This window comes from Sphaeramia orbicularis, chromosome 13, assembly GCF_902148855.1.
Source record: "Sphaeramia orbicularis chromosome 13, fSphaOr1.1, whole genome shotgun sequence".
In the NCBI taxonomy this organism is placed as follows: domain Eukaryota; kingdom Metazoa; phylum Chordata; class Actinopteri; order Kurtiformes; family Apogonidae; genus Sphaeramia; species Sphaeramia orbicularis.
In genome coordinates, this window is record NC_043969.1 from 34,534,520 (window position 1) to 34,557,391 (window position 22,872).

Sequence of the window (22,872 nt, forward strand, 5' to 3'; positions counted from 1 at the left end):
ACCACCTGTCCTGTTTAATCCAGCCAATCAGGCCTTTTTGTTGTTGCAGCAAAGTGGCAGCCATATAGGTCGCCCATTCAGCCGAGTGCTTCTTCACACTGCGAGCATTTCTGCCGCCATGACAACACTGTGGGGCCGCCGACCGCACGAAACACGCAATACACGACAAACTTATTGTGTTTAGTCCAAATTAACAAGAAAACCTTTGCGGATGTGTTAACAGAAGTTTGAATCAGCGCTGTGTTGGCCGATCGCCAGTTGACAGAGGGTCAACAGTATCGCAAATAGACGAGCTGGGAGTTTATGTTGCATTCTGTCTCTGCCAGGGGAGACATGTGGAAATAGGGCAAGCAAACAGCAATGTAAATCAGACCAGTGGGGTACAGAAGGGAAGGGATTCTAACCGACTACCATGAGGAAGAGACTCTGTCCTTTCTGTCTTCTTATCTCTGAAGAGTCTCTACTAATTACAAATTATCCAATAAAATCAAGGACATCTGTCAACACTCTGTTTTCCTGTTTATTCTGTTTTGTTGCACAGTAACAGATTTCCTTAAAACGCCATTTTAGATTACTAGGAATTTCCCAGTGAATCAGCACAATTTACTTTAAACTTGAACTGAGGATTTCATTCATTTCCCGAAACCCCAACACAGTAAACAACAGGATAGCGTGGTATTAAAGGAGAAACTGAGTAAACTCCAACTCAACATGTGTTAAATCATGCCACCGCCGCTGCAGAGAAGGCCCTTTATTGACTTTGTCATCACAGCAGTTATTGTATTATTGAAGAATGCAAAGAGACATCCTCTGACCCTGAATTCAAGGAACTGGGTGTGTGTGACTCTTAATGGTTTTCGCAGCTAAATAATGTGAACTGCTGCTCTTCGCTTCTTCACAGAACAACAGTGTTCAAGCCAGAATTTTATAGTGATAGTTCACTTTCCTCTCTACCTCATTTAATCATACTGTGTCTTTTTATTTTGTTTTCTAGGTTTGCAGTAAGATGACAAACCCAGCAGGGGCAGGTAAGGAAAGATTCAAGTTTAAATGCTTTTTCTAGTTTTATCCTGATGATGACGCAACACAGTTCTCAAAATGCAGTGTTTTGTTCCTGGTTTAAAGCTCCTGCCATTTGTAAAATTTCCTTTTCACTTCTTTGACCACAAAATGGAACTGACTTAAAGTGGAAACTCTCAAATATCGACCTGCCCAGGCTCTTTCCCTGACACACCACCAGCGTGAAATGATGTTGATAGAAAAAATGACCACATGGATACGACAAAGCTCCATTAATTAGTCTGACCTATTGTGAACATCTGCTCTTTTTACCTCCCTTCATTTCCACTGTAACATAAATTCTACTTGCTCAATTAAACTGTCCACTGTATTTTCAGAAAATCATTCCCCAGTAACAGTGTTCATTCCAAAACTGACCATTTGGTTGAAAGACCACCACAATCAGCACATAGTTTTTGGTTCACAGTTAGATAAGATATGAAGATAGAAAACATGAAGGAACCTTTGTGCTTCAAGTTGCCTTACAAGATGGAACACTTTTTGTGTTTGTACATAATTTATGCCTTTCATAAGATGTATGACCAAAATGTAAAACGATTGGATTCCATAGTAACATTTGGTAGTTGTAGTCAGTCTAGGCAGTCCTATTTTATGTAATATGACATAATTATGGATGGATATGGAAATTCTCGGATTAAGTCTTTGCAAGCAATGGTTCCTGTTGTGATGAACAATACTCTAGATAGAATAAACCTGACCTAATTTAACCTTTAAAGACATAGAACTATTTATCAGGGGACTTCCAAATGAATTTTCTCTACATTCATTTGCATTTATGATTTATATTGCCATTTATTATAATATTTTCCTTTGCATTTTTCAGTTAAAATCCAGCATATTCTTATATTTGGTTTACTGATCATGTAGATGTTGATAATAGCTCAGAGAAAACTGAAGAAAAAGTGACTTTCAACAAAATGTATCATTAACTACACCCAGTGATATTCATCAAACTACATGGGCTGTATTGGTGAGTTAATGTTGAGTAAAATTATGGTGTTTCAAAATTCTATACAGAGACTCTTAATGTCCAAAAAAAGAAATATTTGATGCCACTAAAAAGATGAGAAACTTTATTTTACCTGAATTATTTACATGTATTAATAGGATTTGTAGTCCAGAAGTTCTTAAACAATCTAGATCAATAGATGCTTTTTCTTTGAGGGTTTAATCTTTACTTACCTCAAATTATAAGATTTTTACATTGAACAGGGTCAATTTTAGGCCACTACTACATATATCTACTTCAATTCTATTCGTTATGACTCATCTATATCATAATACTGGAAGGTCTCAGAGCGTGTGTGTGTGTGTGTGTGTGTGTGTGTGTGTGTGTGTGTGTGTGTGTGTGTGTGTGTACAGGGTGGGGAAGCAAAATTTACAATGAACATTTAGTTGTTTTTTCTCAGCAGGCACTACGTCAGTTGTTTTGAAACCAAACATATATTGATGTCATAATCATACCTAACACTATTATCCATACCTTTTCAGAAACTTTTGCCCATATGAGTAATCAGGAAAGCAAACGTCAAAGAGTGTGTGATTTGCTGAATGCACTCGTCACACCAAAGGAGATTTCAAAAATAGTTGGAGTTTCCATAAAGACTGTTTATAATGGAAAGAAGAGAAAGACTATGAGCAAAACTATTACGTGAAAGTCTGGAAGATACTATTAAAGAAGAATGGGAGAAGTTGTCACCCGAATATTTGAGGAACACTTGCGCAAGTTTCAGGAAGCATGTGAAGGCAGTTATTGAGAAAGAAGGAGGACACATAGAATAAAAACATTTTCTATGATGTAAATTTTCTTGTGGCAAATAAATTCTCACGACTTTCAATAAACTAATTGGTCATACACTGTCTTTCAATCCCTGCCTCAAAATATTGTAAATTTTGCTTCCCCACCCTGTATGGTTCAGGCTTTACAGGGTTAAAGTGGTTCTATGCAGTATTGATATTCTAAACTCTCAACAGCAGGAGGAAGTCATGTAATAGAATACACTTAGGACCAAAACCACTAATGAATCAACATTATGTATCCACAGACTGTATCAATTAAGTACAAGTATCTATATCATAATACTGGAAGGTCTCAGAGCGTCTGTGTATGTGTGTGTGTATCTGCACAGTTTTGAGAAATTGACACGTCTTTAACTGGACAATTTGGTACCTAGAGTTGAGGAACAGTCCCATCTCCACATTAAATATCTCCACAAGTTGATAGGACCAATATTTTGGGAGATATTAGCAATTTTGGAATACTTGAAAGAAAGATGCTTGACAATCACGGAAGTGCAGTAACATGCTGCATATGGGAAATGAAGTTAAAAACAGGAACGTCGCATTCATGATTCTGATAAATTGAGACATTTTTACCTGGTCTGCGCATACTCATTGTGAGGTATACAGACCCCCGCCGGTGGTTTACGAATCATTCACTCACACCAGCCCCCCCCCCCCCCCCCCCCCCATCTTACTAACTATTGCATATTAATATATGAATTGCCGTTCACATTTTAAAGAATTACTTACCTAACAATTTTTATGTCAGTACTTATACAATATAGACTAACATCTTTTCCCAAAAGTCAGCTCTCAGCAGCATAAAAACTATCACATCTAGAACCCATGTTTCCCTACAACATACTACTATACCATAATTCTCTGACTCTAATACAATGCATTTCTATTTCCTATGTAGAGACATTTGATTAAATGTAGAATTAAAACACTGCAGTTACGACATTTGTTTTGTTCGACATTCCTTTGTGTTTTTGTTTCTGGGATAATTTGACACGTGAGTATAAACTGAAGTCTGTTTTACAGTTAAGACTGTTTTGTAACTGTCACTTCATAAAAATCTCTGTGCAAGTTGATCCTGCACAGCGGACTGGCCTCAGACAATGCTAATAAGACGGACGGCCACAGGTGTCTGTAGTCTCCCTCCCTACCAGTGTTTCGAGAATGTCCAAGCACACGGTCTCTTATTTTAAAGCCCTTTTATATAATGCTCACTTGGCGGGATGCAGTTAAAATTAGGCTGTGTGCCAGATCATTGTTTCTGTTTTGCTGAGGGGAAATATTTGGCCTGGTGTGATGTGGCCCTTGGGGGGCAGCTGCAGGATTTGAGTAGATGCCATTTTGGGCTCGGATTGCACTCTCACATGACCTCTGTTGTGCACGATGGTACCGCACAAGTGGACATTATGGTCTGGAAAAATTCCATGTCACTTTTATGCAGCAGTTAACTAATGTGTGGTCCATTGGTGTGTATGAGATATGTGCTGTGACCGACGGCTGGTCATTCCAGCTCAAATTCTTGGAAACATGAGTGTGAGACCACCGTGAATAACATCAACAAGTTTGTCAACAGGGCATTGAGATTCTTTTCAAATCCATTTGTCATTATATTTTTCCGCTGTATGATTTTCACAGCGAGATGTGTATTGAACCAAGTGGTTTTCCTTTAGGGTGGTTGTCTGGGCTGAAACCAGTCTGACCAGGGTTTGTGTTACTGTCAGCTTTATTCAGCCATCAACCGAATGAACTCAGCATATGTTTACAGTGAAATCTTGTGATAAAATAACACTGAGAACGACAGCGCTGTAAAAAGACAAAACTGGCACAGATTCAGACACATTAAGTGTGATATTCCCTGTTTGTATTTTACAGCTGGGATGAGGAGACCTCTTTTATGACACCGATACGAATCAGCCAGATGGTTCTCAGTATCGACCATAGCAACACTGTCCACCTCATAAAAATGACATTGTCCAGGAGAGGAAAGCACATTCTTTGGGTACAGATCCAGAATAGCAAAGCAGATGTAAGCCGTTGGTATTTTGTGTTATGAAAGGGCAGGGATGTTTTATTGTTCTCATATGTACACGGTCCTACAAAGATGGACACGTGACAGTACACATAATATTTTTATCAAAAACTGAGTGGGAATAAAGTATATGGACTTCTGTAGTGAATTAACAGACAATTAACAGACGCATACTTTTTCAAACCTCTTAAAGCTGCGATTTTCATCACCAATTTTTCATCAAATCTGTAAAATCCGAGTCATAGCCTAAGTATCACGAATCCATAAGTCTTTCTGTGATTACGCACCAGAATCTCTTCCCTCACAGTGAACAATTTCTAAGTGTACTCCACCATAAACAATCCGTTTGTTTACAAACAGAGCCGGTTGGTCACTCAGGCATTTTCGGAAATTTGTCGCGACATGCATCCACCCAACCACATTATGGCCACAGCAGCAACAAACAAGGAAACGGCTTCATTGCCTCTTGTGAAAGACTTAAGGATTCTTGATACTCAGGCTATGACTTGGGTTTTACAGATTTGATGAAAAATTGGTGATGAAAGTCAGCTTTAAGAGCCATTTTGGACAGTTAAAAGTTTGCAGTGTCATCTACATGTACAACCCAAACTCCCAAAAACCAAATTAAAATTAAGGAAAAAAAACATTGTGTAAAATGTAACTAAAAACAAATGCTGTGATTTGTTCTATAATTTGCAGATTACACTTAGACTAGGTGCGTGTGTGTGTGTGTATTAGGTATGAGTAATATGCCGAGATCCCATTTCTTTACAGAGATAATAAAGTGTTAACCTTAACCTTAGATGCAGGTTTTTGCAGATAAAGGTAAATCTCTGTCCATCTTTACTTCTGAGAGACTCTGCTTCTCCACATTAATGATCTTTATTTCTATATATTTGGGCCTCTTGTCTACATACAAATGGTTTTATACTGTCAGACTTTTATAAACTCCGGTTTGTGTGTGTTCCTTTGCACAGGGAAAACAGAAAGACTGGAAAACGATGGCATCACGTCTCATTTTGCTCATGTCTATTATTTCTTTGTGTCATGAACCTGGACCTAAAACATCAAACCCAGGTGTATAAATCAGTTTATGACCTGCAGTAGCTCTAGGTCAGCATGGATACCTTTGGCCTGGCGTTACAGACAAATCCATATCATGTAAAGATACACTCTGACAACTTCAACCCACACTTATCCACAGCCTAAAGTGCAACAGGGACAATGATTTGTCTGAGAATTTGGATTAATTTGTATTTGTTTTTGCGTTATCTTGTCACATGGACAAACACAAAATATCTATAGGGTGGACAGGCTATAGGATGCTCTTTTTATACCCAATCATTTTAGTGACCTGTTACCAGAGAAACTAAGTAATTGCAAAATGTTCCTCCAGCCTCTTTATATTCACTGAAAAAAAGGGGTGTCTAAAAAAAAAAAACATAAAAACACTAAATCTGAGGGAAAGGGTACTCCAAACAAGTGAAATATCTGTCCCTGCAGCAATATAATTTCACTTGACAAGATTTCTTGAATTAAAATAGTTAAATCTAGAAAGAAAATAAAATAAGAAAATAAGAAATTAACCCTTAAAACAAGATAACTTACCTAACACTTCTAAATCTAAGTTGTTGGGGTTTTTTTTTTTGGTGAGAACCAAATAATTTGCAGTGTTCAGTGCATCTTTTTTTCAGTCTTCCCACATTTTTAAAGACATGTTGCTGCCTTCAAATTCCAAATTACCTTATTTTCTTTCTTAAAATGGTATATTCTCTCATTTTAAACATTTGATATGTTTTCTGTGTTCCATTCTGAATAAAATACAGGATTTTGAGATATTCAAATCATTGCACTCTGGTTTTATTTACATTTTATAAAACATCCCAACTTTTTGTTGGAATTTGGGTTGTGCCATTCCCTTTTTTTTTTTTTTTTAATTGTTAAATAATTATTTCTTCATGGACCTGTTTAGATAACACCATTTCATTTTGTTTAGCTGTATTAGCACGGCATAAAATAAACTTTTTACCTCATCTGTTTTTACCAGCCAAGAATATTTTTCACTGGCCACATAAAAAAATCATGCCTTATTTGACTTAAAATATTTACCATGTGTTTGTTTAAATAGGTCAGTATTTTGTTTTGTTCATATCTATTGTGCCTATTGTCTGGTGTTTGATTTTTGGTTTGTATTTTTGGTGTCTTATAAGCCCATGTAAAGAAGGGGGCTGGGCATGTTTTTTTATGCAAGACACAATAATAAAAACATTCATTCATTCATTCATACCATACATTTTTATCATGAAAATCCAACTTAAGCCCCACTTAAAGAATACAGTTATGTACAAATAAAATTAGATTATTGCTATTTTATGAGGTTATATTTAATTTCAAGGTGACTGACTCAGCTCAGGGAAACACCACATCATCAGCCTCAGAGCCAGGTTTATCTGAGTCTGTGTCATCAACCTGCTTAGAACGATCTGGCAGTAATGGTTAAATGTATGAAAACATTTACACGCCAAACTCATTTTTTGCCCACCGTTGGAGCTTGCCAAATGTTAATTTTACGCCCTGTGTATTAGTCATGTGACCTAATGTTATCTACATCATATAAACTGTATCCCACCAGTTAAAACTCAGTAATAATTTTAGTCGCCGTTCTACCTTTTGGGACTTTCAGATGCTCATTAGTTTATATTTCACTCTCCTCTGCAGAGCTTTTAATTCTGTTGCACAATGGTCTGCTTGTTGGTCAAAGAGTCAACAGTGATAGTATCATTTAGGAATGATTTCCAAAATAGTTTAGGGGATTTCAGGATGTCTCACATGTGTTTTTATTTATTCAAGTTCGTCGCAGTCATTGTGGAAAAAGCACTAGACCTTTTAGCCTCCTTGACTTGTTTTATTTGCAGACAAAGTACAAAAGCCAGAGCTCCATTCAGAAAGTGCATGTGGATGTACTCAGGGAAGATTTGGCCTACGAAGGGAAAAAGGCATAATTCTCTCACTGAAGTGTTTATTTTCTGAAGGCATTACTCAACAGTTACAGAACATTTTTCACGTCTTGAGTAGATTATGGGCCAAAAGTGCCTTATTCCCCCTCACACAGAGTAATTTGTATGGATATATATTCCCCACTGTCTCTTTAATTGCAGTATGGAAATTAATGGCTTCCTCTGGTGAGAAGGGGCAGTTTAGTTCATCTCCAAAATTCTGCAGCTTTAACTGACATTAATCTTATAGTTAATGAATTTGCAGTAACACTGGCAGACATACAGTGCAGATGAGGAGGATATAGTTGCAAGTACATCTGCCTGGACTGTGGGCAGCTACATTAGAATAATTAATTTAACAGTGTGAAGGTGTGAGTTTTCAGATTGTTTTTGCAACGGTGGTAATAAAGATCACTCTGGAAAGGACGGATAAACAGAGGGAGTGATATGGACCATGAAGAAGCAGTTATGCAGAACTCTGTGACTTTTAACTCGCATAAATGGTTATGATTGTTGTTATGACTAACATCACCTTCCCAAAATGTCACAAGTTGAGAAGTAGTCTGAGCGACGTCAGACTAAGACTTACTAATATGTGGAAATGCAAAGTGGAAATATGACTGTAAGAACAAACAAAGGGGAAGCTGTATCTCTAAGACTTGCTTGTATAAGGAAAAATGTTGTATTCTGGTCAATAACTGCCAACAGCATGTGGTTTACCTGTTCAGGGCTGCAAAAGTTATGTATTTAGTCATATATCTGATAAAATTCCCCAACTTTGTTCTAATACAGCTATCTTATTTGACCCTTTAGGACTGCATCTCCCTGTAAGACGATTAATGGGGCTAAGAATGATGCAGAACAGGGATATTAAAACATGTTTTCACTGTGTTAAAATGTACTTATTGAGATATTTTTAATGCAGTCTTGTTAACTTTCAGGTGTCTGAGTCTTGCAAACCACCCATCTGACCTTAAGTAGACATGAACCTAAATGAGGGGTTGATAATATATTCCTTAAAAAAACTTAACTTAAAAAAACAAACTCATATTTGCATAGTGCAGAAACCAAAGAAGGTACACTGTATATAATATGTATGTAGTGCAATGTACAAATGTTATCAATGCATGAGTGTGTATATGTATGTGTACGTGTGCATATTTGCATTGTATTTATGTTACATAAATTGGTATTTTATTTACCTTTCCCTGAACTCAGCAGTACAGATAATGGGCTGACAACCAACAATCAAAGTGTGAATATGTGAATCACTTCATTAAAGTTAGAAGTAGACCAATATGTTGATTTTTTTTCAATGTCAGCCTTGATTTTTTTTTTTTTTTGAAAGCCGATATTTGATCACTAGTAAAATGTTATAAGATATCTGAGGCACCTGTGGGGGTAGCATTTGAAGAGTATTAATAATTTCATTGTTGCATAAAAATCTTAATTATCTGAGTGTTTCAATTGCATTTTACAGTCAACGTACTTTAAAAAAAAAAAAAAAAAAAAAATTGGCCTTAAATATCAGCCTCAAAAATCGGTTGTAGATATCTGCTATTGACCGACCAAATTTTTAAAAATCGGCATCGGCCTTAGAAAAACCCATATCCGTTGACCTCTAAAGTCATATTCTATATCAAAGAAATCCATAAAAATGTGGTGTGTTTAAAAAGTGCATTGATGGTATTCAGGTGGAAAAAGTGGAATTAGTCAGTATTAACCCCTGAAAGAACACATATCAAACTATCTTTGACTTTATTAGAAATTACACGTTTGAAGTGAACATTTAAGCCAAAATTGTAAATATAGATCATCAACCTAACCATAACAAATACAGACAATATCAGTCATATTTTTTTTGTTTTCTTTGTATTTTGTTTATTTTTGTCCCAACAGGGTTTTTGAAGGTTGTGAGGTTTAGTGGTGCCCCATCTGAATTTGTGTCCATTAACCTCAAATGCCTGTTTTTAGTGTTTCTTCATCCCATGCATTTTTTCATTGAACTTGTTTTACATTTACACACAAACCCCTTTACTGCCGGTGTGAGACTGCACATCCATCTCAGTGTGAAATCACTCCTCTGCAGACCCCAGAGACTCTATAAATCGCCGGTCCAGTTATAGATGATGCACTGGTGGGTATTATATAATGTCCGTGGCTCTACTAATACATCACAGCGGGTGTGTCTTATCTGTTTTTGACTCCTGCTTGTTCCTCAGCTGTTCTCTACTACAAGTGGAGGCTGACTATGACCCTGAACAGCTGCAGTTTCTCCCTCTCTGCACAGTGACACTCTCTGGAGGCCTGTTAGGGACCCTAATATACACATCACAAGACATTCACCACAACAAATGAGCAAATATGAGAAAGCCTGCCACCTGCCTAGTTGTAATCAGGACGCATACAACAACAGAGCATGAGTTTGCAGGGTGAATATTGAAGTCAGATGTAGGATTGGATGTTTTGAGTTGTCGGTATGAATTACTAACTGTTATTATTCCTTTTTCTTTATTGGATTCTGACCTCACTGTTGGTTTTTATTATGAATTCTTTTTGTTGTGACAATAAAGTCCAAACTTAGTAAAGTGTCACAGAGTTCCCAAAAGAAAGCCAAAGGTCCTCACAGGAATAGAGTTATGTAAGATTTTGAAAGCTTTTAATATGATTGTTTTTATATCTGCCATCTGCTTTTTGAGTTTTGGTTCTATACCTCATATATCTTACATACAAATTGTTGAAACATGTAGTTGAACTATGTAGTGAAATGACGTTTTGCTGTAACTTGCTGGTAGTTAAACTACATTTATATTTTGTACTGTGCCAGGTAGTTCAAGTACTTTTTGGGTCATTTTTTGTAGTTTACTCAATTTGTGAACTACAATTTTGGGCAACAATGTAAAATTAAGGGTTTTTTAGATTTATTTTTTGCAATATAAATTGTATTTCACCCTTGAATGCAAGACAGTCCCTTTCTCTTTCATCCTGATTTGCTTTGAAGGCATAATCATGTCATGACATCACAGCCAACGCTGCGTCTGATTGGTTTGCCCTGGCACCACTCCAGTGCTTCGCAGATGTGCGATCATTACTAACATCATCTGGTTATCACCACCATGGACAACCCTCCGACTGGTGCCACCCCAGATAGCAACACATTGAAAATCAAAAGTAGTTGCTAAAGCTACTTTTTCTAGCTGTAGATTTTACAAACTACATTTCTCCTCAGGTAGAAATAGTTTGTTTGAACTACTGCCATTATGAACTAATTGATCCAAAGTAGTTTTCCCAACACTGGCAATAAGTAATAAGTAGTTAGTACATAAGAAATAATAATTTCAGCATTCAACCCATTAGGCTGCACACATAAGAATAAATAAGACATCTGTGAGTTTTTTGCATCTAGGTATGAGGGAAAACTGTAATATTGCACAAAAATAGCTGTTTTCCTCAAAGCCTATTAATATATAAGCTTGAGGGCAGTGATGGTGGGTAACCAAACTATACGTCCACTTCAAGGAGATAATAACAAGAAGAAATCCACCGTTTTTAGGGGGGAAATTGCACGTGTTGTTGAATTTAATCTTTGTTTACCCCAATATTAGAAGTGACTTAAGTATAAAAAAAACCTGCAAGGCAGCACATTTTTTTCCACCGCTGTGTACAACTACAGCCAAGTATTTTCATCTGCACCTCAACTATTCCGAAACAGACCTGGACATTATGAAACAGCCTGATTTAAAGCCTGCCTATAGCTGCAGGAAAATCCAGTTTCATCGGAGTGTACCGTCCGTCCGTCTGCTAACAGGTGCCAGATCGGTGACATCATGCACTAAATTTATAAGCAAGTCGTCATTTGTAGATCCTGCTCAGACTATAAAGGGTGCTGCTGGCATGACGAGTGCATGAAAAATTCCACACATGGAAAGATGGAAAATGACTTGTGGTTTCCTGAGTGCAGAGGCCAGCTCGGCTGTTTGACAGAGAGAGAGAGAGAGGGAAAAAAGACGCCTGGTAGTATTTCTAGACGTTTCTTTGTGTATACAGTAATTTGTCAAGGTTGTAAAAACATTTAATAAACTATTTAGTTAACCCGCTCTGAAAATCTTTTAACGTTTTTACTGCAATTTCAACATTTTCATTGCAATTATCGTCACTAGCATACATAAAATAGCACATAATGTCTTTTAATAATGCCTTCAAGGCCCTTATACTGAATGAGATCATCATGTTCAACATTTCCCATCATGTTTGGCATCATTCGTTGCCAAGTATAAATCATCTAGTTTGATCCCGCCATTGTGCAAAGTGTGTGTTCAGAAAGCTGGGTTTTCTCTCTAAGTTTTTATGTTTTCGGTGAAAGGAAACAGGTTTATTGTTCTAAAACCTAATTATAGTCATTCTGCCAATTAAAAAAGAAACAGTCAATAAATCCTTTTGGGAATGACTTCCTCAACGTGACCAAGGTGAGGGCGCTTTTTGTGTGCGTCCGCCTGTGTGTGTGTGTCTCCAGGAATTCGGGCCTGGGTTTTGTAAACTGAGTGGAAAGAGACGTGGGCAGCCGTGTCAGGATGTTCGCTGTGTGTGTGAGTGTGTGTGTGTGTTTAAGTGTGTGTGAAGCAGCACAAAAGCTAACAGGTTGGTCCAGAACTCAGCTGCCAACTGGGAAGAAAGGCAGAAACAAGATTTAGGAAGTAATGAGCCAGGAAGGGCCACACTACACTAGGGATGTGGCGGATAAGCGCTCAAACAGTCTCTAGTGCCGTTATCTCCTTTTGTGTGTGTGTGTATGTGAAAACACAACACACTCCTGGAAATGAATACAAATTACAACAGTTCTCTTGTTTAAATCTTTCTAATTCTGGAGCTCCAGTTTGTAGTTCCTACTGCTCTTGCACACATACGTTATTTCCAATCCAAGAACATTTCCGCAGGGTCGGTTTAGATACAGTAAGCACACTAGCTCTGTCACCGGCCTTGCAAATTTCCCACATAAACCGCAGAGATTCCAGATGTTGCAGGGAGGCGAAATGTCTGCAGCCTTCTCCTCCACATCCTCAGATTGGCCAAGCACGTGGCACGGCTCACACCAAACACTGTGTCCTTCTGCACTGAAGCACGGCTGTGGGTAACCATGCTGCTGCTGGTTTACATAGCTGTGCACTTCTACCTGTACCCAGACTTAAAAAAAAAAAAAAGAACAATAAAAGTACTGGCTACTGTTAAAAGAGGCTCTGTCCTGGGGCACTGTAGCACTGCGGCTTTCTTGTGGTTTCAGACCTGATTAAAAAATTTGGCTCAGTAATCAAAGAGCAATAGCAGAGGCAGAGGCAGAGCTGACTTCCTGCATCCTCACCGCTCTCGGACTCTCTGGCTTTAAAAGTTAAGGGCCCAGCAGGACCTGTTTGTGTCTCAGTTGGAAAACAATACCTTTACTGTACTTCCAGCTTATCATGGGTTGATGAGTTGAGCAGAGCTGGAAAGGAATTTACAATGAACCCCCACACCAATTAATAAATCCCATCTTTTCTTTTGTTTTGAAGAGAACTGTTAACCCTTTATTGGGCAAGTGACTATTTTTGGTCATTTACGCTCCCATTACAAGACAGTGACAGCAGCAGTTACAGTGAGGACAGTGAGTCAACAATCTCAGGTTCAATGTGGTCTACAGGGTCTGGAAGGTCCACCTGTGCATGAACAGTGAGTGTACCTGCTTTGTTAGGTACCATGAAGTAATGGTACTAATGTAAGGAATGATGTTCAAAGGGAGAATGTGGATGTGGACAGGTGTGTGGATCAGCACTTATGTTGGTCTAAAGTTCTAAAATACATGTCTCTTTCAGATTACATGTGTTTTTCTTGTATTTTTCTGTCCTCCTGAGACCCAGCAATGCATGTTTGTCCTCTGTAGGGGACAAGAGTTTCACAGCTTTACTTAGAAAAAAAATCCTGTCCACTGCAAAGGACATTCCATAAAAAATAAAATAAAAATAAAAAATTGTATCTGAAAAACTGTTGCATTATGCTTTTTTCCAATCGAGACAATTATTTAATGTAAAAAAGCCAAAACATTTACTTTCCTGGGTCTCAGGAGGATATATACGTCTTGGATATATATGTATTTTTTATTTTTTTGCCACTTATGGGCAAGGAACCAAATATAGTAACTTCGTTGACCTCAATTTCTACAGTAATAAAGAATTTTGATTCATTCAAATAAAGTAATGAAGTCTTGTTATGTCCTCCAATAACACACTACGGTTGAGTATTTCTATGAGCTGCAACAACAAATCATTCAAATTTATTTTTCACTTAAAAAATCAGCCCCTGAAAAGGGAATCATTTCAAAGAAAAAGCAACATTTATCCAAAGATTTGCCCAGTTTTCAGACTTTTTCTCTAATATGAATATGGTGAAAAATCTTTATCTGTTGTTGAACATTAGTTGGTGAAATAGGCTCTCTAAGGGTGTGCTTTTCACAGTTTTTTCACTTTTTGTTGGATAAAATATGAATTAATTGAGAAAATCATAGATTTGCCAATAATGAAAATAGTGGGTAGTTGCAAGCTCAGAATGAATGCATGTTTGTGTTGATGCAATGATATTTAGTCTGTATCAGCGGATTTAACTCTTTATTTACACCTTTTACAGAATAAAATAGTCATGAATTAACAGAGAAAATATACGATAGATAGATAGATAGATAGATAGATAGATAGATAGATAGATAGATAGATAGATAGATAGATAGATAGATAGATAGATAGATAGATAGATAGATAGATAGATATTCAGCAGTAGTCATTCTTTTTTCTTTTTTTTTTTGTTGGCATAAACGGGAGTTTGCGGTTCATCTTGACACATACTATAAACATCAACTTCCTGTCTGATTTTGATTCATGGAGACTAACTGTCTTTGCTTCTCGACCTTCTGCAGACAAGACTGGAACTGAAAATGACTTAAAATCAGTAAAGCAGGAGTATAGTTTACATCTGCCACCTTTTGAGGGGAAAACAAGAGAAAAATAGCAGAGTGATTGAGAGAGAAATGGACCTCTGTGATTAAATCCTCATAGCTCTAATAGAAACCAGGTGCTGGACAGTGGTGTAAATGTTTTCCCATGCATTTCTGTGGGCAATGCATCCCTAATAGATTCAGACCTGACAGCATTACATGCTTTGTCATTCAATGAAACAATAGTCACATACGCTTGTCATGCCAGTTTTACATTCTTTAAGCCTCTCTATATAAACTTTGACCTCTACAAACCCCTACCTCTACAATGGGAGTTGTCCAAATGTTCTTATTTTTGCCTCATGCGGTGTCAGGAGGGTAATATAAAAGTCATGTCCAAAAATACAGGAAAATACAGTTAAGTTAATAAGATGAATATTTGTTTTGAAAACTATCTGAAGACACAGATAATCGTTTGGGAATACATAAATCTGTAAAGCCTCCAGAAAGACGAAACCATGACATTACTATGGTTCTCTAAGAAAACAGAATTAGTGGCCACTTTAATGGATTGGGACCAAAGTCCGCTCCTCCTTCCCCAACCCCATAATCTAAACTCAGATATACACCACATGTGTGGCTCCTCTGGAAAAATGAACTCGACTTGGGAATATATGGTCAGGAAATTTATAGCACATGCCTGCGACAAGCCCTCGGGGGCTGGGGCAGGAGGGGGTGGGGGGGCGCTCCCTGCTCCCTGCTCCCTGAGCCTTGTTTCCATTAGGCTGGGAAGAGCAATCTCCCAGACTATTCACGGGGGCCTGGTGTAAGACCTCCTGGCCAACAACATGACCCAATCACGGAGGAGAAATCAGTTTCCTCACATCTGGGATTTTCCCACTGCAGCTATGGGGCAGCATTCCACATCAGTCACCAGACACGGACACACATAAGAAGAGAAAAAAAACTGTGGAATGTAGATAAACTTGTGCACAAATAAATACGAACGTCTTCATCTATTTATGAAAGAGTGAAAAGGAGAAAAGAGAAACAGGAAAAGACAGTGTGCAAAAAGTATAGCCCCCGAAAATGTGCCAGTTTTTTTCAGGGATACAGGAAAACAAGCCATTTTCTAAAGTGGCCAAAACAAACAAGTGGGTGAGTCAGCGAAGGGAAAACATTCTCAAGCTGATTGATGTTTCCTCTTCTTGCATGTGCTATTGCTTCCACTGCCAAGCATCACTCCAGAGGCTAAGTCATCGTCTAGCCACAATGGTCCTCTCCATGATAAAGCTCATCTTTTTTTTCTTTTTTTTTTTTTTTTGAGTTCACTTTTATTGAAACAGAGAACAAAGAACAATGCACATTGTGATCCAACCCGTACATCCACCTATAGAAAAGTCAACATAATAGAAGACAAGACGATCAGAACAAAGAAGAATATCGCATAAAACATAAAGATAAAGTTAAGTTAATACATCCTGACCTATAACTTACTGTGTAATTTACCCTGAACCCTAAATTCAGATAGAATTAGGGATGCACAACAATTGTTTTTACAACTGATACCAATAACTTCTTGCTTTTTGTAACCGACACTGATAACAAACAACAATAGTTCCCATTCGACAAATTCTTTTATTATTTCAAGTCATTGGTAAAACTCAGTTAATAGTAAACCCAGGGTTTTCAGTTACTTACTATTTATGTACACATACATAATTTGGTGATGATTGACCGCTGTTTTCAGACATTAAGCTACGTTAAGCTATAATGTGCGTCTATGGAGAGGAAAAGGCTTAACGAGGACAACATCCATAAAATTGGGGTTGTCATGATTTTGCAGAAGTGAAAGTAGACATGACTACAGATGTCCACACCAACTTTGTGGTGATTGATCACTGTTGTCAGGCATTAAGCTACGTTAAGCTTTTTTTTTACGTTAAGCATTTAAGAATGTCCCTTTTCTTCTGCTGCTGTTGGACCAAAACAGCCAAAACAGATCTTCCTCTTGGTCTTGCAGCTGTAGTGGAGAGTAACTGAAAACCCTTTTACGTACAATGTGCTGATCCAGACTTCTTCTTCTTCTTCTTTGACTTCTTGTTTTTTGACTTCTTCTTCTTCGACTTCTTCTTCATTGGCAAGGCAACAACATGCTCAGTGGACTGGTGAAATGCGTGAAGTCTAAGCAATTTAGGTTTATTCTTATGGGGTCTATTTATCAGGGAAACTTTAATTGTCTGAATTATCTGAATGACGTCATTTTTTCAATATCGGACCGATAATTATCGGTACTGATAATTATTCTGTATCCCTAGATGTTAGTACTGCAACAACAAATCCATTAAATCAATCCAAATAGATTCTTAAGAGCTGGCAACTAATTCGGCAGTCAATTCATTGGGCCAGGCATATTTTTAAAGCTAGGTTTCCATTATGTTCCTGGTGGCCACCACAGTCCCATTTGGCTGAAACGTAGTGCACTGTTTATGTAACACAACTTGAATATGGAGGGGAAAAAAATGGCCAAAATCCCACGGCGCGCTATGTTTCAAGCCAACGGGGCTGCCGTGGCAACTGGGAACATTATGCAAACCTATCTTAAGATAGCCTACATATTGTGGTTACTTTAACCTGCTGGCTATTCAGACACTATTGCTGTAATTATAACGTTTTCATCCATCTCTGTTTATCAGGCCACCAGACTAAGGTTACCTATTGTTGACTTGAACTAATCCATACATCACTAGGTTGATAGCCTATAACCGGAGCTGGTTGAAGGCTATATCTCTAGCCATAGCCTAGTCTCTAGCCATAACAAGTCTAGGTAGCGGGCTAGTGCTCACTAACTATAACTAAAGCCATTGTAGGGATGTAATCATTAGTGACTGGTCTGCAGCCTATATTACTTTGGGTTAAATACCAATCTTTGACAATTGAGTCTTTTGTGTTTATCCAATTAATCGATTAGTTCTTAAAATACTCTACAGATTAATCGATTATTAAAATTATTGGTAGCTGCAGCCCTACTAGATATAATAATGAATGGAACTGAACTGAATAAGATTGCACTGTTGCACTATTTGAACAGAACCATAACCGCTACCATGAAATGTAACACAAACCCATTAGTTTTGTCCACATTGTATATTGAATATTTAGACAAATTTGATTACATTGAGTACATTATAAATCTATCTTGCTTGTTTATTTTTCAAATTTATTTTTATTTTATTTTTTACTGCATGCTTCTTGCCAACTCCATATTCTATATACACACCAAACCACTGAAGCAAATTCCTTGTAATGTGAACTCAGTTTACTTACATGGCAATAAATATGATTCTGATTCTGAATTTAGGGTGATAATGCTCTTCTTCATTTCATGTTTTTTTTTAGAGTAGGATACTAGAGGTGCAGCAGTGGGTTGTGTTTATCTCTCTGGTGATTCATGTAGACAGAGGTCAGAACCTTGTTGCTGCTCTTCCTCCATCACTTTTACTCTCCGTTGCTGACAAGGTTGGTTTTGTGTGTCTGTCCTGTCAGGTTTTGGGCTCCACTTCTGCCTTGTCAGTCACTGCGCCTTCAGATGGATACCTTGTTTACAACACTGTCAATTTGGATCAGTCAAAGTATGCATGCAACAAAAACAAAAAAATACGCCTCTTCACATCTGTCATTTCTGCAAGTTAGTGATTTTGACTTTTAGAGGGTACACATTAATGGTCTAATTTTGGGATTTTTGTGACATTTTCACCTTTTGGGTTCCTCCGTGGGCTTTCTGGTTCACATAATCAGCAGAAAACAAGGTGCTTGACTCGGCCTAACCTTTACCCTTCCTAAAAAGTCAGAGGATCAAACGAAACAGGTTTTCCAGACAACTGTGTGTGCAGCCTATTTTTTCTCCTCCAACTCTCATTTAGCCTGGGGTCTGAACAAGTCTGGCTGAAAATAGCAACATGCTGATCAGAGGTTCCTTCCTATGACCCATGCTGAGCCAAAAAAAAAAAAAGACATTTATGTTGTGTTGCATATGTTTAAAGCTTTTGACTCACTAAATCTTGAAATAACAGTGACAAATTCAGTTTGATCCGAATCCAGATGAAAAGCTTTCACATTCTGGAAACCGTTTAAGAAATGTACAGAAATATTTGATGTTTTCCTCTGAGGCAAATTAAATCTTTGATGTTTGTGTCACACTGGAAACTGAGACTGACAGAATTAGCCGCTGATCAAACCCATATAAGCAGGTTTTGGGCTTGGGCTGCCAAAAGACAAAGCCAATGGAAAACCAAGACCTTCATTAATATTCTTCTCTCCAGAGCATTCACTGACTGGATGCTCACATATTTTACAGTGTGACCTTGTTTTAATCTGTAAATCACCCACTCAGCTCAGCAGCAGATGGGGTCTATCTGCTTATTTAAATGAAGTAACGTTAGCTCAACTTCATTTAGATGCTAACCAAGGTCGGCGGATGTTTGTTCATTGAAGAAACTGTCAATCCTCAGCCGTCAGTCAGTCTTAAGGCTATATATTTACATGGGAATTATACCTCTTAAAACACTAATCCCAGCTGGTGACAAAAAAAAATCAATATGCCTGATACAGTATCTTTGCTCTGAGGTCATGGACTGCTTGAATGAGAACACAATAATAGAATAAAATTCCTAAAAATAATTATAGCACGATGATAAGTGAAGCTGCCACAGCAACACATTAACGCTTTTATTCTTAGGTCATGGGCAGAGCTTGTCTTTTCTTTTTGGTGTCTTCAGTGCGAGATATTGTGGCAACAGAAGTAAGTGGTGCTGAAACGGAACCCATGTTTCTGTTAAAACGGTTGACCTACTGTAAGCCTCTACCTGAGGACAATTCACTGAACTCTCATTAAGCTCTAAAATAACAGATGGTAAACTGGTGTGAAGCTGAGGTCAAAATCCTAATAGGAGTTAATTAATAGGTCAATGCTTAGAGAAATAGAAGCCATGGAAAATAAAGCAGCTGCTGCAGGTAACATTACAGGTAATTGTTTTAAGGAAATAATAGATGTTTCAGATGCAAAAATGCAGTTTTTACGCTTTTAGTCACAGATACTGGAATCTATCTTATAAAATAAAATAAAATAAAATAAAATAAAATAAAAAATAATTCAGTGTATTTTTTTCTTAAATAGAACTAGAGTAAGACTTTTTAGTTGTGTCATTTGAAAGCCTGATTGCATGTGTGTAGTGGTGGTAGTGGTGGGGTGTTAAGTGGTTTATAGCTGATGATGCCTTCAGGGTCACCTCGTAAGACTCACTTGTCCTCACTGTGTTGTTTTGTGTGTTGTTATAATGTTTTGCCTTTTGTCAGTTGTCTTTCTAGTCACCTGCCTAGGGACTACAGATGGAAATTAGCACTGTTGCTACAATCTGGCATATTTACAGTTGCAATTGTTGTAGGTGTTCATTAATATGCACTGTCCCCCCAAAAAAAGTCTGACATAAGAGCTGCCGTTAATAATATGCATCCTGCCAGTGTAAAATAGGGCCAAAATGGGCTCGAATTGACAATTTTGTGATATTTCAGTGGTTATTTGCTGCAAAAGCTGGCAACTGCAAACCACAAAGAAGCTTTTCAATGCTAAAAAGTGATATAATGAGCTATACATTGTTTATTGTTGATGTTTTTATCCGCCCAAGCTCCTCATTCGGCCTTTTCTTGCCATATTTTGAGTTATTTGTAGTAGGTAATATATGATTGACTGGTCAGTGGTATATTTCCTACAACACGTAAACGCACCACAGTAGAGTCGCGCTCCTTGTACGTGCGTCTCTTTCACACACACACATCGTACTTACACACATCTGGTGTGAAGTGTGGAAGTCTGTGCTTTACTAATAACTTGTAGCTTTTTCATTTTTCATTGATTTCTGCGGAATAGAAAGGAATATATTTTTTTTTTTTTTTTTCACTAAAAATGTTGACAGCTGCATTTACGGACCGGGTATTAAAGTCACGTTTTGTACGTTTGTAGTAGACTTGGCTTCTTAAAAAAAGAAAGAAAAGAAACGGGTAAAGCAAATGTGTGACATCTTTTTCCGACGACATTAACATATAACAGGACTTGTGGGACGAGGAGGATTTACTTTATTATGTCTGGGTGGATTATTTGCCATGACATCTAAAAGAAACTCAGCGAAACTGAAGCTCCGGCGGTCTTTCAGTGAGCATCTGCGGAGCTCCACATCCAAAGCCTGGGATTTACTCTGGAAGAATGTCAGAGAGCGGAGACTGGCAGGTCAGTAGCCCACTGCAGGCTGCACATAACCGGCTTTATCTCAGAGTATGCACCATGGAGGGTTAAACAGCACTAAGGCAAACTTAAGACAACTGATTTGAACCAGTGGAAAAATGAATGTGTGTTATCATTGAAAGATAAACTCACATGTGCATTGAATGTAATTAATAGAAATCCAAATGAGCATTCAATAAGGCTAATAAACTGCACAATGAATTAAAATCCCTCTAATTTCTAACCTTTTATTTACATATAATAACAATTTATAGGGATTCACCAGTACTGTTAAATTGCATTCCTATTCAATAAATGACCACAGAGGGGCACTGATTCGCAATATATGAACTAGAAGTCATGCTATAGTGCATATTTATTCCTATTTATGCATGATTTTGTAGTGCATATCCAGCTGTAGCGTATTGTTTGATTCAAGGGCATTTTTGGAAAGTGCTTTTTTAATAATGTAATTATAGTGTAGGTCATGTTTTATTCCAAGACTTAACTCACAGGTGTCAAACATGCAGCCCGGGGGCCAAAACCGGCCCGAGGGATGAATTTGCAAAATGCAAGTTAGGGCATTAAACTCAAAAATAATATCATAATAACCTATAAATAATGACATCACCATTTTTTTTCTCTTTGATTTAGTGCAAAAAACATTAAATTATGAAAATTGTTTACATTAACAAACTATCCTGTAACAATAAAATGTGAATAATCTGAACAAATACGAACAACCTGAAATGTCTAAAGAAAATTAAGTGCAATTTTAACAATATTCTGCCTGTTATTAAATGTTTTGCGTCTTTGTAGATCTGATCTGTAACACACATGTATAAAAATTGATTAGTCAAGGCATAATATGGATAAAATTGTCCTTATATTTCTTAACAAATTTCATTTTTTTTCAGGTTATTCACATCCTTTTTGTTTGGATAGTTTGTAAATGTAAATATTGGCATAATTGAATGTTATTTTTTTGCACTAAAACAGTTTGGAGTTGTCATTATTTACCAGCTATCATGCTATTAGTTTACTGGTCTGGCCCACTTCAGATTAAATTGGGCTGAATGTGGCCCTGGAAGAAAATGAGTGTGACACCCCTGACTTAACTGTTGAGCTTTTTTGTCTTTAACACAAGTGCATGTGATAGAGTGACAATGATGGAGCTGTTTTTGTGTCTCTCTTGACATAAGCGTGTATTAAGCCAAGGGCATTGTTGGGAAATGTATGTTAATGTAATTATTTTTCCAGTCCTGATCATTGTCTAAGACTCAACTGTCCTGGTGCATGTGGTAATGACAGAGCTATTGAAATACAGGCTTTTAGAGGTGTTCTGTGGTTTCAGATTGTGTATGGATGCACTGTTGTGTAATATAAATGCTCATAAATGCATTGAATCTACATCACATCCAAACAGTACGGTATAATGTGTTTATACTCCTATAATTCACCGGTCAATCTGCAGGGTTTAAGGAATAAGAAACACCAGTTGGTTTACAGGTTTACTCATCACTACAAGACATACAATGCAATGGTTCACATTTTGTGTCTTTCTGTGCTATATATTGTAATTATTCTTTTATCTATTTGTTTACTTCTTTGTATTTTATGCATTGTCTGTTTTATTTTGTTGTACAGTGTCCTTGAGTGTCCTGAAAGGCGCTTAAGATTATTATATTTCCCATTTGTTGATCTTTTGTTTATTGATCAATAATTTGGAGCACGT

At 37.4% G+C, this 22,872-nt stretch overlaps 1 protein-coding gene across 3 annotated transcripts in view; it reads left to right on the forward strand.

Moving 5' to 3' along the window:
- The window catches only part of stard13b (StAR related lipid transfer domain containing 13b), a 124,071-nt gene that overhangs the window by 41,695 nt on the left and 59,504 nt on the right, over window positions 1-22,872 (forward strand). For all 3 annotated transcript variants that reach the window (XM_030151798.1, XM_030151794.1, XM_030151796.1), the window contains one exon: window positions 995-1,028. In XM_030151798.1, the coding sequence (XP_030007658.1) occupies window positions 995-1,028 (34 nt within the window). The remainder of the gene's footprint in view (window positions 1-994; window positions 1,029-22,872) is intronic.